General features: G+C 40.5%; 1 protein-coding gene across 1 annotated transcript in view; it reads left to right on the forward strand.

The window, feature by feature from the left end:
• Nucleotides 1–9,677, forward strand: part of RPA1 (replication protein A1) — a 44,451-nt gene extending 34,774 nt beyond the window's left edge. Inside the window, exons 14-17 of the mRNA XM_077836971.1 lie at nucleotides 1,250–1,426; nucleotides 5,924–6,031; nucleotides 8,108–8,194; nucleotides 8,584–9,677. Of these exons, the coding sequence (XP_077693097.1) occupies nucleotides 1,250–1,426; nucleotides 5,924–6,031; nucleotides 8,108–8,194; nucleotides 8,584–8,694 (483 nt within the window). The 3' untranslated portion in view covers nucleotides 8,695–9,677. The remainder of the gene's footprint in view (nucleotides 1–1,249; nucleotides 1,427–5,923; nucleotides 6,032–8,107; nucleotides 8,195–8,583) is intronic.
• The last annotated feature ends 6,449 nt before the right edge of the window (nucleotides 9,678–16,126 follow it).

Here is a 16,126-nt window from a genome sequence, read left to right on the forward strand (position 1 = left end):
ACCAGTTCTTGAGGGAGACTGTTACCTTTGGAGACTGTTAGAACTTTTGATCTTACTGAGTTTGAACAGAGGTTAATCAGATCCTGAAGTTCATGGCATCACTTTATTTATTTTTCATATTATAATAGCAGCTAGAATCCCCAACAGAGTTCTGGGCCCTGTTTTTTTTTTTTTAAAAAAAAAAAAGACACTCTATGACCAAATAAGCTTTCAATCTTAATAGACAAGACTAATTGTGGGAGGAGAAACAGGTATAGAGAGGTGAAGTGACTTCCCCAAGGTCACACAGCAGGTAAGTGGAAGAGTTACATAAGAACATCATAACGCCATACTGGGTCAGACCAATAGTCTTATCTAGCCCAGTATCCTGTCTTCTTACAGTGGCCAATGCCAGGTGCCCCAGAGGGAATGAAAAGAACAAGTAATCAACAAGTGATCCATCCCCTGTTGCCCATTACCACCTTCTGGCAACAGGGGCTAGGGACACCATCCCTGCCCATCCTGGCTAATTACCATTGATGGACCTATCCTCCATGAATTTATCTAGTTCTTTTTGGGGTTAGAATCCACGTCTGAGTCCCAGTTCAGTGCTCTGTTCATGAGATCACACTACCTTTTGTTTTTGAAATTTCAATGCTAAAGCTTCACGGTATAAACCTATCAGCATCTAAAGGGTAGGAAGAGACTTTTCATATAGGCAGGTTATTCCATAATTGTCCATTATGGAGTTTGTCTTCCTCTGAAGCATCTGGTGCTGGCCACTGTCAGACAGACTGGACTTGATGAACCATTGGCATGGCAGTTCCTGTGTTCTTTTGTTCTGCAGGCTGTGGTTTTACTGAATGTTAGTTTGCAGCACACTCTATTGTATATAGATCCTCTGCCTTTTTAATTTTACTCTCTGAAGAAGAATGGGGAAAGTATGAAATTTTGTTGTTGTGAATGAACAACAGAACATGAATCTCCAGTCTTGACTAGAGACAATGGGAAAGCAAATGTGCTCATTCTAATAAAGTAGGGATTGTGAACATGGTTCAATGAAGATTTAGGGACTTCATTTAACTTAATGGAATCCAAGAGCAGTGGCAGCAGCAGATTTGAGTTGCAAGTCCCAATGACCCACAAATTTGAGGTCTGTTAGTCATAAAAATCCAGCTGTGGCCTTTCATGTTTTCCAATTAATTTAGAACTCAGATTCAGAAAAAAATCCCAGTGTTTTGTGGGTAATGTTGCGCTCTCATTCTCTCAGGCAGATTATTTTAGCTGCGTGGGCACAGTGGTATTCCTGCGCAAAGAGAATTGCATGTACCAGGCATGTCCCTCTCAGGACTGCAATAAAAAAGTGATAGACCAACAAAATGGACTGTATCGCTGTGAGAAATGCGATCGCGAGTTCCCCAACTTCAAGTATCGCATGATACTCTCGGTAAGTAAAAGGATTAGGTGAAATAGTGTTGCTCATTGACCACATGCCTAGTATAAACATAATTATATGCTTTGTCTGAGAGAATGGGGCAGCAGAGCAGAGTGGTCCAACGTGTATGGATCCTGTGGATAAATGAGCATTAAGCAGCTTGTGTGCTTTAACCAAGCAGGTAAGGAGTGTTTCATTGATCTGATTAGCAGTTTGTTTCCTTCTGCTTCAATTAAAAGCTTTTCTTTATTCCAAAAAGTTTCAGGCTAACCCAGTTGATTCTGGTTTGCAAACATGGCATGCAGTGCAAAACTTAGATGGCCCACATCCCTTCAGTGATGAAGATAAACTAATGTAAAATGGCATTTCTGAAGAGTAGTAATAGCACTTTCACAGCTGATACCTATATTTAGTTAATTCTTTTGTAGGCAATGTTCTGCCTCTCATGCATTAATGGAACCCGCTTCAGGATAGTGTGCCTGAGAATTGTTATTGTGACACCTGCTTGCACCACTCACATTGAGATTCTTTTTAGCCTTTACGTTTATAAAATGCTTGAAAAATAGTGGGTTGTGCCTACCTTTAGAATTGCTGTGCTGGGGGGTCTGCTTGGGAGTGGATCTATTGCTGCAATTTCACTTTGGATAACACAAAGACTAAATGAAACAGTACTTCTAAACAGAAATACTCCTCTTATTAGAAAATCTAAAAATGTACAAACTACCCTATGAATTAGTATTTCTGCTGTGGAGTGTGGGGGGATGTGGGAGGTGTACTTATGAATTTCACACCACTTGAATCTCCTGTTTTTCACAGAAAGAACGAGGAGTACTTGTGGCACCTTAGAGACTAACAAATTTATTTGAGCATAAGCTTTCATGGGCGAAAGTCCACTTCATCAGATGCATGCAGTGGAAAATACAATAGGAAGACACACACACACACACACAACATGAAAAAATGGGGGTTGCCATACCAACTCTTAACGAGACCAATCGATTAAGGTGAACTATTATCAGCAGGAAAAAAGCAAAAAAAACCTTTTGTAGTGATAATCAGGATGGCCCATTTCAAACAGTTGACAAGAAGGTGTGAGTAACAGTAGGGGGGGAAATTAGCATGGAGAAATATTTTTTAGTTAGTGTAATGACTCATCCACTCCCAGTCTTTATTCAAGCCTAATTTAATGGTGTCCAGTTTGCAGATTAATTCCAGTTCTACTGTTTCTCATTGGAGTCTGTTTTTTGAAGTTTTTTTTGTTGAATAACTGCGACTTTTAGATCTGTAATTGAGTGTCCAGGGAGGTTGAAGTGTTCTCCGACTGGTTTTTGAATGTTATAATTCTTGACGTCTGATTTGTGTCCATTTATTCTTTTGTGTTGAGATTGTCCGGTTTGGCCAGTGTACATGGCAGAGGGGCATTGCTGGCACATGATGGCATATATCACATTGGTAGATGTGCAGGTGAATGAGCCTCTGATAGAGTAGCTGATGTAGTTAGGTCCTATGATGGTGTCCCTTGAATAGATACGTGGACAGAGTTGGCAATGGGCTTTGTTGCAAGGATAGATTCCTGGGTTAGTGTTTTGTTGTGTGGTATGTGGTTGCTGGTGAGTATTTGTCTCAGGTTTGGGGGGCTGTCTGTAAGCGAGGACTGGCCTGTCTCCCAAGATCTGGAAAAGTGAGGGATCGTCCTTCAGGATAGGTTGTAGATCCTTGATGATGAGCTGGAGAGGTTTTAGTTGGGGGCTGAAAGTGACAGCTAGTGGCGTTCTGTTACTTTTTTTGTTGGGTCTGTCCTGTAGTAGGTGACTTCTGGATACTCTTCTGGCTCTATCAGTCTGTTTCTTCACTTCAGCAAGCGGGTATTGTAGTTGTAAGAATGCTTGATAGAGATCTTGTAGGTGTTTGTCTCTGTCTGAGGGGTTGGAGCAAATGCGGTTGTATCGTAGAGCTTGGCTGTAGACAATGGATCGTGTGGTGTGGTCTGGATGAAAGCTGGAGGCATGTAGGTAAGTATAGTGGTCAGTAGGTTTCCAGCGTAGGGTGGTGTTTATGTGACCATCGCTTATTAGCACTGTAGTGTCCAGGAAATGGATCTCTTGTTTGGACTGGTCCAGGCTGAGGTTGATGGTGGGATGGAAATTGTTGAAACCATGGTGGAATTCCTCAAGGGCTTCTTTTCCATGGGTCCAGATGATGAAGATGTCACCAATGTAGCGCAAGTAGAGTAGGGGTGTTAGGGGACGAGAGCTGAGGAAGCGTTGTTCTAAGTCAGCCATAAAAATGTTGGCATACTGTGGGGCCATGTGGGTACCCATAGCAGTGCTGCTGATTTGAAGGTATACATTGTCCCCAAATGTGAAATAGTAGTTCAGCCACCAGGTTGGCCATGACATTATCAGGGATACTGTTCCTGATGGCTTGTAGTCCATCTTTGTGTGGAATGTTGGTGTGGAGGGCTTCTACATCCATAGTGGCTAGGATGGTGGTTTCTGGAAGATCACCAATGGATTGTAGTTGCCTCAGGAAGTCAGTAGTGTCTCGAAGATAGCTAGGAGTGCTGGTAGCATAGGGCTTGAGGAGAGAGTCTACATAGCCAGACAATCCTGTTGTCAGGGTGCCAATGTCTGAGATGATGGGGCGTCCAGGATTTCCAGGTTTATAGATCTTGGGTAGCAGATAGAATACCCCTGGTCGGGATTCTAGGGGTGTGTCTGTGCTGATTTGTTCTTGTGTTTTTTCAGGGAGTTTCTTGAGCAGATGGTGTAGTTTCTTTTGGTAACCCTCAGTGGGATCAGAGGGTAATGGCCTGTAGAATGTGGTATTAGAGAGCTGCCTAGCAGCCTCTCGTTCATATTCTGACCTAGTCATGATGACGACAGCACCTCCTTTGTCACCCTTTTTTATTATGATGTCAGAGTTGTTTCTGAGGCTGTGGATGGCATTGTGTTCTGCATGGCTGAGGTTATGGGGCAAGTGATGCTGCATTTCCACAATTTCAGCCCGTGTACATTGGCAGAAGCACTCTATGTAGAAGTCCAGTCTGTTGTTTCGACCTTCAGGAGGAGTCTACGCAGAATCCTTCTTTTTGTATTGTTGGTAGGAAGGTTTCTGTGGGATAGTATGCTGTTCAGAAGTGTGTTGGAAATATTCCTTGAGTCGGAGACGTCGAAAGTAGGATTCTAGGTCACCACAGAACTGTATCATATTCGTGGGGGTGGAGGCGCAGAAGGAGAAGCCCCAAGATAGGACAGATTCTTCTGCTGGGCTCAGTGTATAGCTGGATAGATTAACAATATTGTTGGGTGGGTTAAGGGAACCACTGTTGTGGCCCCTTGTGGCATTTAGTAGTTTAGTTGCTTCTCTACAAAGGAAAAGACAAGTGTGTGTTGTAAATGGCTTGTCTAGTTTTTGTAAAGTCCAGCCACAAGGAAGTTTGTATGGAAGGTTGGTTTTTTATGAGACTATCTAGTTTTGAGAGCTCATTCTTAATCTTTCCCTGTTTGCTGTGTAGGATGTTGATCAAGTGGTTCCGCAGTTTCTTTGAGAGTGTATGGCACAATCTGGCAGCATAGGATTAGGGTTACTCCTTGTTCTTTCTGCTGATACAGACTAACACGGCTAGCACTCTGAAACCTGTTTTTCACAGAAGACAGAGAATTCACTTGAGGATTTTGCTTGGTCTTTAACTTGTACCACATTATTGCTTGGTATTGTGGGAGTCTCAAGGTAGTGTGATTTTTTTTGCATGCTGTTTTGCTGAAATACCTGGATGCAATATGGTTTGAGATGGAGACGTTAAGATTAAATTAGGACACAAATTGGTTTCTTAAACTGATTGTGGTGATAGAGATTGCAGGCTAAGATAAAGCTCCTCCCATGTCCATTCCTACGCGTGTGTTGGCATCTGAGTTAGTGAAGACCCCTGCCGTTCTGTTGAAAGCACTGTGCATCTGACACTTAAACAAAATCTTTGAAGTTTGTCATAGCCTGTGCATCAAGTCCCAGTTTCCAAATGTGATCTGTACACCAGGCTTCTGCACAGCAACCCTTCCTGCCTGAGTGCAGTGTGGCTGTCAATCTGCATGCAGCTGCTGCTCCTGTTCACTGGCGTGAAGAAAAAGGTGTAGTGCTGCTTGCAGCTACCTTCATTCCTTGCCATGTTGCACTGAGGCTAATGGTCTGTATTCTGCTGTCACTTACACGAGTACTTCAGGGTGGTGGCAGCAGACGGCCATTTCCCCCATATGCTTAAATTATCAGCTTGTTGGCCTCTCCTTTTGACTCTGGTTGAAGCATGTTGCTAGACAGTCTGTACTGCCATGAAAAAGATTTGTTGCACTTTATCCACCAGTGAGTTCAAATAGTTACAAAAGGCAGGGAGCTTGAGGCTGCAACAGTCACATTTAAAGTTTAAAGCGCTCCCCAGCTGTAAAATAAAACTTTTGTTCTTTAGTTTTCTTCAGTGGGAGGCAATTGGATTAAATGGCTGTGGACTCTTTTTAGGTGAACATTGCAGACTGTCAGGAGAATCAGTGGGTGACTTGTTTTCAGGAGTCAGCAGAGGTCATTCTTGGGCAAAATGCTGCTTTCCTGGGAGAACTGAAAGAAAAGGTGAGTCAACTAGCTTGTTCCTTTTTTAAAAAACAATAAAGTAAATGTCGAGAGTATACAGGATTCTGTTTCCATGTGTTTTGTCACTTGGGATTTTAGAAGCTGCCAGTGGCAGCTGTAGCATAGTGGCGCTACCCTCAAAAAGGTCTCTTGTCCTTTCTGAGCCTGTAGTTAGGCTTCTGTGACAATTCACTAACTCTAAAGGACCCTTGAAGGGTGTAGATTTGGATCCTGCCGTGAGTTCTGTATGGACAGACCCCCGTATGCATACACAACACCATTGAATTTAGCGGGGATTTGCAGGGGCCTAGGGTTCCGCTCATGTGGCTCTCATTGCAAAATTGGAACTTTGTTTACTGAAATGAGTATACAAGGAGTATCTGAGAGATTCCTGCTACATTTAGCAGGAATTTGATTTTACCCATGGCTTCCAACTTTCTTGTTCACACTAGCGTAATTTCCTATCAACTCAATTCTGAGGCTAATTTTACTGGTGCTGCTTAGTAGAATTCAGTTTTGTGGCCTGACAAAAATTATGGCTTTTTAAATAGTGTGTGCAGAGATGTTTTAGACATCTGTCTCATCAGATTGGAATAGTTTGATAATAAACCACTTAAGCTTTAATAAAAATGACAGTCTTTTCTTCTCTTTATATATACATACCTCTCCTCTACCACAATCTCCCTCCCCTCTCCAAACCCCTCCCCCCCACCCCCCCCAAAAAAAAACCAAAAAACTTTTTCTAGCTTTTTCTCTTGAAAATGATCTTTTGATGTCAAAGCTCATATCAGACATGAAGCAGGTCATTCAGAAATACTTGGCTTATTAAACTGAAATGTATTAAATGTTGCTGGACCTAAAGCCTTAGAGGAACTCTGTTGCACAGGATGACATTTTTAGCAGTCAGCTAGCTATATAACTTAATCTGACTTTGTTTTGAAAGGATAGTAGCAAGTGGCTAAGCTGTCCGCCACTGAGGTGTGATGCTGGTCATGACCATAGTTATGTTTGTATAAATTTTCATTTTACATCCCTAACTTAATGAAACTCTCTCATCTTTCAGACATGATTAGTCTCTGCCTGATTCTGAACAAAAATGGTTTAGCCAGTTCTGAGTCAGAGGAGAAATGGGGAAAATACTTTCCCAATTACAAAAACATAAAACAAACAAACAAAAGATCTGGATTCAATTTCTGGGTCTGACAGTTATCTGCTCCTTGACTTTGGATAAGTCACTTTCCCAACTCTATAATGGAGACATTAAAGCAGTATTTATTTGCCTGTATCACTCAGGGGCTGTGAGATCTAGTGGAATTTCTGTACAGTTTTTAAAATGTAAAGCTTTATTAAAAAAATAGTTTATTGTACTTGAGAAATGGTATGTGGTCATGTAAGCAGTCTGTGGTGGTATAATAGACACATGATAGATGGTACAATTGCATGTGTAACCTTAACTTTTCCTGACTTTTGAGTGCTTTTCCGTGCAACTTGGACAGTCATTGTATGGCTAGCAAAAAGAAAAAAATCACAACCCTCCCCCCCCCCCCCTTTTCTTGTGTGGTATCCTTTCCAATGAATATGTGTCAGGATGCCAGGATACACATGCAGCTTCACTAGATAAGCACAGAAGCTGAATAAGTCTGATAAGACTGTTGGCAGTAAAATGGCTAACCATCTTGACATTTCAGTGACTATAATTAAGCATCAGAATTAACCCCAGTTCAGAAGCATGGGGGACTTCACAGCTGTTGGTGATCTCAGTTTAGTTCTCTGCAAACTGAACACAACTGTGCGTTGTTTCACATGGCCAATCAAGAGTCTTCAGCATGGACTGGAAACTTCATCTTTTTTAAAATTTAATTTAAACTACAACTGTGGAAACTAAACAATTTGTTGAAAGAACAGTCCTCCAAACTAGATTTTTACTATGCCCACACACTTCCATTGACCCAGCTAATCTATATTTTAACAAATTCCCTCAAACTTTACAATGGCTGAGCTTTTCTGAGACTCTGTGGTGCAGCTGGATGCTTGGATTGTCGTCGTCTCACGTCTCTGTCTTTGTACTCCTCACAGAATGAGCAGGCATTTGAGGAAGTGTTCCAAAATGCCAACTTCAGCTCATACGAGTTCAGGATCAGAGTCAAGTTGGAGACTTACAATGTGAGTACTCCCACCAGGTGGATGGGGACATGTAGCTCTGCTATATTTAGACTAGATTGACAGGAACCTGCTTTCTTTTATGCTATGGAGTGGGGGAGGGGAAAGAGCTTCCAGAGGTTTTAGTTAGGATGGCCACTGTTCACTGCATGGAATGAGAGAAGAATTAGCATCATTTTGTGACACTGCTTTTCTTCTTACTCAACAAAATCTAGCTTTTCACTTTGTTTTCACTGGAACTATTAGCTCTGGAAGCCAGAACTTCACACTGCTGAGTAAACTTGACACCCAAGAGTAATGAAGCTACTTTGAGCAAAGGGAGATTAGAACTCATGTGTCTGGAGCACTGAGCCCCAGCTTTCCCTCTTACATACCACTTTTCTCTTTCAAAGGATGAATCTCGTATTAAGGCTACAGTACTGGATGTGAAGCCTGTGAACCACAAAGAATACAGCAAGAGGCTGATCATGAACATCAGAAAAAACGCAGTACAGCTAGGTTGAGAAGGATGGTGTTGATTGAGCTGAAACTAGAACTTCCACACAGAATAACTAGAGCTGAAGTTAAATTGATTTCTTCCCACCCCATGTGACAATTTGGCATTAGTTATACAGTGCATGGTAGCCCTTTATAGTGGGAAAGTGATTTCATGGAATCCTGTGTGCAGATATCCCAGTGGTAAGTTAAAAGAAAGTCCATAATAAACCAAGGCCTCCTGAGTGCTCTATCTTGGTCAATTAAACTATGGCAGAGCTAAAGAGGAATCACGAGACAAACTGATGCTAGTTGCTCCGGCAGGCCTGCAACCTGTGTTAAGATTTCATTCTTCAGACATTTTGTATGCCTTTGCTAAAGTAACTTTGCTCTCTTCAGAGATTTAAAGCTAAATTACAGACAGATTTTTTTCTTTTTTTTTTTTTTTTTTTTTTTACTAGACGAGACTGGTGACACCCTTGACACTTTTGACTTGTTCTGAAGGTGGTCAGGGGGAGGGAGAGACTGTCATACAGCTTTCTGATGTGGACTAAGGAGAAAGAAAGGGCCTATTAGCACGAGTCAGTCCTCCTTCCGCAGAATTCAAAGGTTTTCTCTTTCCACAGGTGCCAGGCAGTTGTTAATGCTTGGAATGGCAATATGGTAGAATTATTAATCAAAGACACATCTCTCATATCTGAAGAATATCCTTCCTTCAGGGTTTATCAGACTGAGTCAGATGGGTCTGATATTAATCAAAATGGTCTCTTCTGGGAGAAGCTGATAAGCATTGACTCTCTGTCCCCCAGGGAAATCTAGGCAACTACAAAGCATTGCTTTAGTTTTCACTTCACATACTTCTCGCCTTATACATATTTCTTTTGTTGGTGTTTAATTTCTTTGGTTTTGTTTGTAAAAGTGTTAATCAGAAAGAAGTTTTTAAATGGGGGCCACTTCATGTTAAAACTGTGTTTCAATAAACAATAACAATAAACAACAAAGCTTTTTGTTCCTGTGTTGTGAATCTGCTTTCTTTGAACTGAAGATTTCTCATTACTGGAAAGCAATTAATTAGCTTCATAATAAGTGTTCGCTTGGGGGAGACATTACCTTTTTTTCAGACTCTAAGGTTAGACTGAGGAATGGAGATTTCTCTGCCTGATGTTGGCAGCAACGGAAATGCAATGATTTTTTTTACCATTTCTCTGCCTGCGAATGCTGATGATCTGGCACTTTTGGGATTTTTATTGACGTTTACACAGCAGTCTAAAGCTAACCAGGCTTTGAGATTTGTACAGACAGTCAGCTAGTACAGAAAACAGTAATTATGCTACTGGGCTTTTCAGTCAGCAGAGCATGCTAGCTGTGTGTGCTCCTAATCACATTAATTATGTGTTCCCTGGCTGCAGCTCACAGCTTGGCATTTGCTGCACAGCTCCAAACATCCAGACAGTATTGCAGTCAGTTTGTGGTAGCAAAACTGAGTTTTGTTATAGAACTGTAGCTTGTGTGCTTGATTGGTGCACTCTTTACTTCCTGAGATGTCCTGTTTGTGTCCTTCAGTTTGTGGGTCCTTCTATATTCAGGAGCTCTAAATGCCATTGCTGATAATGGACATGAATGGCATTTTCCCAGGCCCATTAACTGCATGGACAATGCTTTTTCCCTTTTTGGACTCTAAAGGTAGTGAGTAGATTGCACTTGGTTCTTTTGCTGATGCCTCAGAATTTTTATGGAAGTACTTGTTCACTCTGACCTTGCTTGTAAAGCGTTGACTAGAAAATTATAGTCTTCAACGCTGTTCTGGATTGACAAATTGTGTGTTAGGAGTGATAATCTGTCTTTCCACTCTGCTAACCAGTCTTTTAGTTCTGCTCCTTTCTTATACTTCACCTCCCTCCCAATTTGGGAGCACTGAAAACAAGGTGTTAACATGAAATGTTCATGTGTGTGGTGAGCCCTTTAGTCTATTTCTCTTGCTCTCAAGTTGGGGGAAGAGGAGACACATAGCTGTTGCACAACTGTTGTTTGAACACATTTTTACTGGGGTGCTCCAGTGAGAGCAATTGCCAAAGTTTCACTTTAGATTTCTCTTTGGAGATGCACCGTAAACAGGTGCCAGTGTTTTTTTATTTTTTAAGAGTTTGTGTTCGCAGAGGATCTTCTATATAGATTCTGGCTCTTGGACCTTATAGTTTTTTTGGAAGTATAACAGCAATAAAGGCCAATTATTTTATTCTGCATAATATCTTTCACTTTTATGGATCAATCTTTCTGTCATATCCACAATGACATCACTGTTAAACAATTAAGAAAAAATTAATATTCTTGCCTTTATTTTATAGTTCTAGAACTCCTCTCATATTTTATTGTGCAAGAGACTGAAAAAAGAGTAATCATCTAATTTCTTTCTATTTCCCATTGCTCTATGCTTTCTGTTAAAGCTCTCCTCTCTGGTGTGTTGCACTAACTTTTTGAACTGCCTGGTCAAAAATCCCCCCCCCCTTTTGTTGAAAGGACTGTTTCTGAAAGTTAAAAATATTGATTGAGGTATTTAATACACTAATGAAAACCACAGTTATTGATTATATAATTAATATACTGTCTAAAAGTGAAGTTTGGCAGCACTTATGGAAAAGCTGTATTGACTTGTGCTGCCTTGGCAATGTGCCTTGCAGGTTTTATTTATAGAAAATGATACAGGTTCCTCTTCAAGTAATGATTCAATCCTACTTTCTACTCGCCACAAACTAGAAAGCTACTGTTCCCCTTACTGACTTGCTAAGGTTTTCATTTATCTTTGGGGGACTAAAATTTTCAGCATTTAGCTTTTAGGTCTGTTGTACTAGCTCTTAATACCAAGCTATTCTGCTAGTATATAGGTCCTTTGGTTTTTTTTTTGTTTTTTTTTTTTTTCCAAATTTATCAGGTGAGAGGTCTCCAAACAGCTTTGTGTTTCCTATAAACAGCTATATCCCGAAGGATCTTTGGGTTTTGTAAATTCTTAAGAGAAATTAGTACAGCGTTACTCAGTGTAACCAATTCTGCCCTTTTTAAAGCAGATCTGTCTGGTGTGAAAAAGCCACACTTAAATAAGACTTTCTAATTTAGGCTCAACCAGAGTGGTGGTCAGTTTTGCGTGGTTTTGGTTCAAGCCAAGGTAGCCTTTAATATAATACAGGAAAGAAGGCTCGGCATCTTGCCACTGAAGAACAGAGCCATCTTGCTTATGGGTGTATACCTGCCTTGTTTCATGGGCTTGTTTGGCTTGTTAAACCATACCCTGCTAATATTCTGAGCCACATTCAGCCTTGCTTCTTTCTTCGTGACAGTGTTGTCTCCAAGTTTAGGTTTACACGTCCTCCTTGGTGTTATGTCACAAAGACTGTGTAAAATTTGCCAGGAAAATAAAGCTGCATTTTAAAAATTGTTTTAATTTGTTCCATTGTCATGTGAAATGGTTAAATTTCTTAAGCCCAGGTGAAGTTATTTACATCCAGTTCAGAAGCTGATAACTAAAGTGTGTTGGTTTTTTTTTTTTTAGATTTCAAGCAGTTTTAAAAAAATTCTTCCACTCCCAAGTGTATCAGCTTTCTGGTAATTGGAGCTTTTGCTGTCATTAAAAATGACAGCTTTCTCCGATAACATTCCTAGTGCTTGTAAAATGCTGCTAACGTAACCTATATTTAACTTGTATTAGCGAGAATTTCCTTTCAGTGGTCGCTTATTCCAGAGTCCTGGGGTGAATAGCTGGTTATTTTTCTCTGTGTGAACGTAGCACTCTCTAACCTAGTTAAGAGTTAAAGATTTTACCTAAGGACCGAACTGGACACTCATGTCTCCTTGTCATAGCTTCCACTGTAGAGGCTTATTTGTGTTTTCAGCCAATCATGGAGCGAAGACCATCCTTTTTGGAGAGAGAATGCCCTGCACTAATGCCTATTGTAACAAGGCCCAGATTTTGCTTGTTTCCTCCTAAAGGCCTTTGAAAAGACTTCTTACTCCCACATTGATCATCCAAACAAAACCCCCTTGCTCTTTGTGGTTGGTTGAAAACGTTTGTCCAATTGAAACATTAAGGTGCTGTCCTGATAATTGAGATGCTGTATCACAATCTGCTCCTCTCTTCTGCCTGGAAGTGTTCCACACAGAGCCCTCTAATTAAATAGAGAATGGTTTGCCATGTGAAACTGCCACTTCTGAATCTAGCTAACTCATTTCAAAAGATGTCATCACTATCTTTATAGCTATTCTTAATAATTTTCTCTTGAAGCAGAGAGGGTTCTAACCTCATATTTTGCTCCACCAGTTGTTTGGTTTTGGTGTTTTTCTATATTTGGAATATTTGTATAGGGTGTAATTTTTTTTTTTTTTTTTTTGGTGTGGAAATACTCATTAGAGTAACTCTTAAGGGTACACCTTTGTGAAATAGAGTCTGTTAGGGCCCCTCTGAAGCATTGCTATTTACAGTAGGAGCATGTGCAGTCTCTTAGCACAGAGCCCTGTCAATCACATGGCTGTCATATTGGGAGAGTGCTTGAAGAGCACCACTGCCATCCCCATTTGCTCGAGAATGAAGGTGTTTAGGTATTTTACCGGGTTAACATCTATTTCACAGACAGATGTGCGTGCTGCAACCACCTTCTGCACATGCCTATAATAGAAACCATTAGCTCCTGGGTGCTATTGAAGAGCTAGAGTGAATAGGAAGAATGTAGGGTACTATTAATGCATGAGGCATGCTCCAGATAGGACAAAAATAGCATAGCAGATTACCAGGTAAAATTGGCTTTTACCTCTTCCTTATCCTTCTTGCAGTCTCCTGCCAAACTTCAGCTTTTAAGTCGGTACTCAGAGAAATTCTCTCTTGTTGTAAAGATGCCTCTTGTTACCAGTTAAATCAGTGATTGCTTGGCAGAAAATCTGAGTAGCTGGTATCATTATTTATTACCTTCATTACCTACTGCATTGAGTGTTTGTCTGATATTAGTGGCTTCTATTTACCCAACTAAGCATCGCAAAGATATTTTGTCTATGTTCTAGTGGTTCTATCTGCCTTCATCCAACTGGATGTAGAGATCCCGCAGGGGACAATACTGTAATGGCCCATACTCAGTTCTTTAAAGGTTCTTAATTCTCCTTATTTGACAGCAGGGGGCTGAAGAATGTGTTTTTCCAACTACTATTACTATCAAACTTCAGCTGGGTTGTGAAAATCCCTTCTAGGTTTGTACTTGATCTCTAAATGCTGCAAGCCTGATGCCACCATCTTCAAACAGCGAAGGAGTAGCAAGCCAACTCCTGACAGTTTGTTGGAGAATATTTATAATTTGAATGCTAATTCCTCCTCTTGACTCATAATAGCTTCTGAATCCAGAATCTTTAAATTCTGGATCTCATGTCTGAGGTTAATCCATCCAGATAGATTGAGAAATAGAATTTGTAATTTGGAGAAGTAATGTCAATCTTTCTTTGCTTTAGCCAGTTTAGTTATAGGCATATTGGCCATGGGTCCCACCAGGATACCAATGCATGACATTTGTTCTGTAAACTCTCACCAAAGGCAGATTGTTTCTAATTTATTCGTATGGGCAGCATTGAGAGTTTGTCTCCTTTGTACCCATGTCCTGACACAGGTTTAGAAGCCTCAATAACTGGCAGTGGTATTAAGCCTTTTAAAGAAGTTGTAAACTTGGAGAAAATAGACTGCAAAATAATCAGGAATTTCAAGTTTCTTCTTCCATGACTAGTGAAAATTTGCAGGGACTGAGGAGAGAGATGGGATCTCTCTGGATTAAAAGTCAAGAGGTACTAGTGGTGCCATATAACAATCTAGATTTTAAACCATAGAAATAATGGGTAAAAACAGTGAAGAAAACAATAATTCTGGCTAATCAGAACTACACGAGCACGTTCGTGGCTCTGTGAAGAGCTGGATTGAAGTACAAGAAGGCTCTGCTTCTGAAAATAAGGGAAATCGGTTTCTGCACCAGTCAACGACAGGAGGCAGAGCCTACTTGAATTAGGCTGGAAGTTAAATTTACTGAAGCAGTTTATAGAAACACTAGAGTGTAGCAGCAGAGCACAATCAATAGACAGGATCCAGAGATGATGGCGTAAATGTTTCAAATGTGCTCAGGGTAATTAGTTCTGAATTACCATGTGCATATTTTAAACATTTAAATGATCATCCTAGGATTTAGTAAACAGTTTCATGCATCTTGGTTTGATTTTTCCATAAAGCTGTTAGTGACTAATCTGGATGAGCAGGGTAGAACAGCCACAACCTGCACTGTTGCTGAAGGTAATCAGCAGTGCAGCCACTGGAATAACTGCTGGAAAATGGGGGTTAGGTCATAAACCCTCCCTGTCTCAGCTGTCTCATACAAGCTGCCTCTCCTAGGAAGCAATATTCATTTTGTACCAGTTTTCAATATGATTGGCTCAGCTCTTAAACTGAAAGGATTTTATGCAGGTGTATGTTGCATTTTCTTATACCTCAAACAGCAACAGAACAAAAACAAAACCAGTAAGCGGTTAAAGTGCAAAATCCTATTTGTATGCAGTAAACAGAGATCCCCCTTCTGTCTTGATACTCTGTGGCTGCTGTGTGCACATCATATCTTTCCTTCTGCTGTCCTAACTGCGCCTTCGACTTACAGGCATGTGTGGCAGCCCATGGACCTTCACTGCTTCAAAACGGTCATCACAATCCAGGGTCTAACTAGGCAGTTGAACATGCCTAAATCAACTAAAATATTGGCAGAATTCTGGGATAAAAATTCATTTTCTTCCATTTAGTATTTTATTTTTTAAAAAAAATCCATGCTCAGTCTCAGGATTTTCTTTCTTCTGGCCTTTTTTGGCCACAGCATTAACTTTTAGCACGAAGGGTATTTAATTTAACATTTTTAGGACAATAACAACTGGCTAATGCGAACCTTCTGTGAATTAATGGCATATATCCTGGAGCCAGCAGGTGGAGCTTTAAGAATAGAAACTATTTCTAAACCCCGTTTGTGCTAGGGACACTGAGTGGGAGCTATCTGTGCTGAAATCCTGATTGAATAAAAATTGTTCATTATGCAAACTGTCTGGTTCAGTACGCAGAGGCATCCCCCAGGCACAAACCCCAAGTAGCTGCTTTCTCTTTCCCCAGATTAAAACATATGAACTGCTTTGATGTAATCTTATAACAAAGCCTAATGGAAATTTTATTTCCTCTGAAGTTGACTGTCATTTCTTATTGCTCCTCTTCCTCTGTCTTCTTAATACTCTCTGATTTGGAGATCTGCAGTTAAATTTGCACTGTTCTTGTTCCCAAACACAGTACGCTTCCCCTTCCATGTTCAGGTTTATTTAAATTTAAATACTGTTATGTTGCATTACAGTATATTTAATCTCTTGTTTTTCTACAGCTATTTATCATTTTAATGAAATGCTGTAGAATATGACATTATG

The sequence above is a fragment of the Eretmochelys imbricata genome, chromosome 17 (assembly GCF_965152235.1).
Source record: "Eretmochelys imbricata isolate rEreImb1 chromosome 17, rEreImb1.hap1, whole genome shotgun sequence".
Taxonomy (NCBI): domain Eukaryota; kingdom Metazoa; phylum Chordata; order Testudines; family Cheloniidae; genus Eretmochelys; species Eretmochelys imbricata.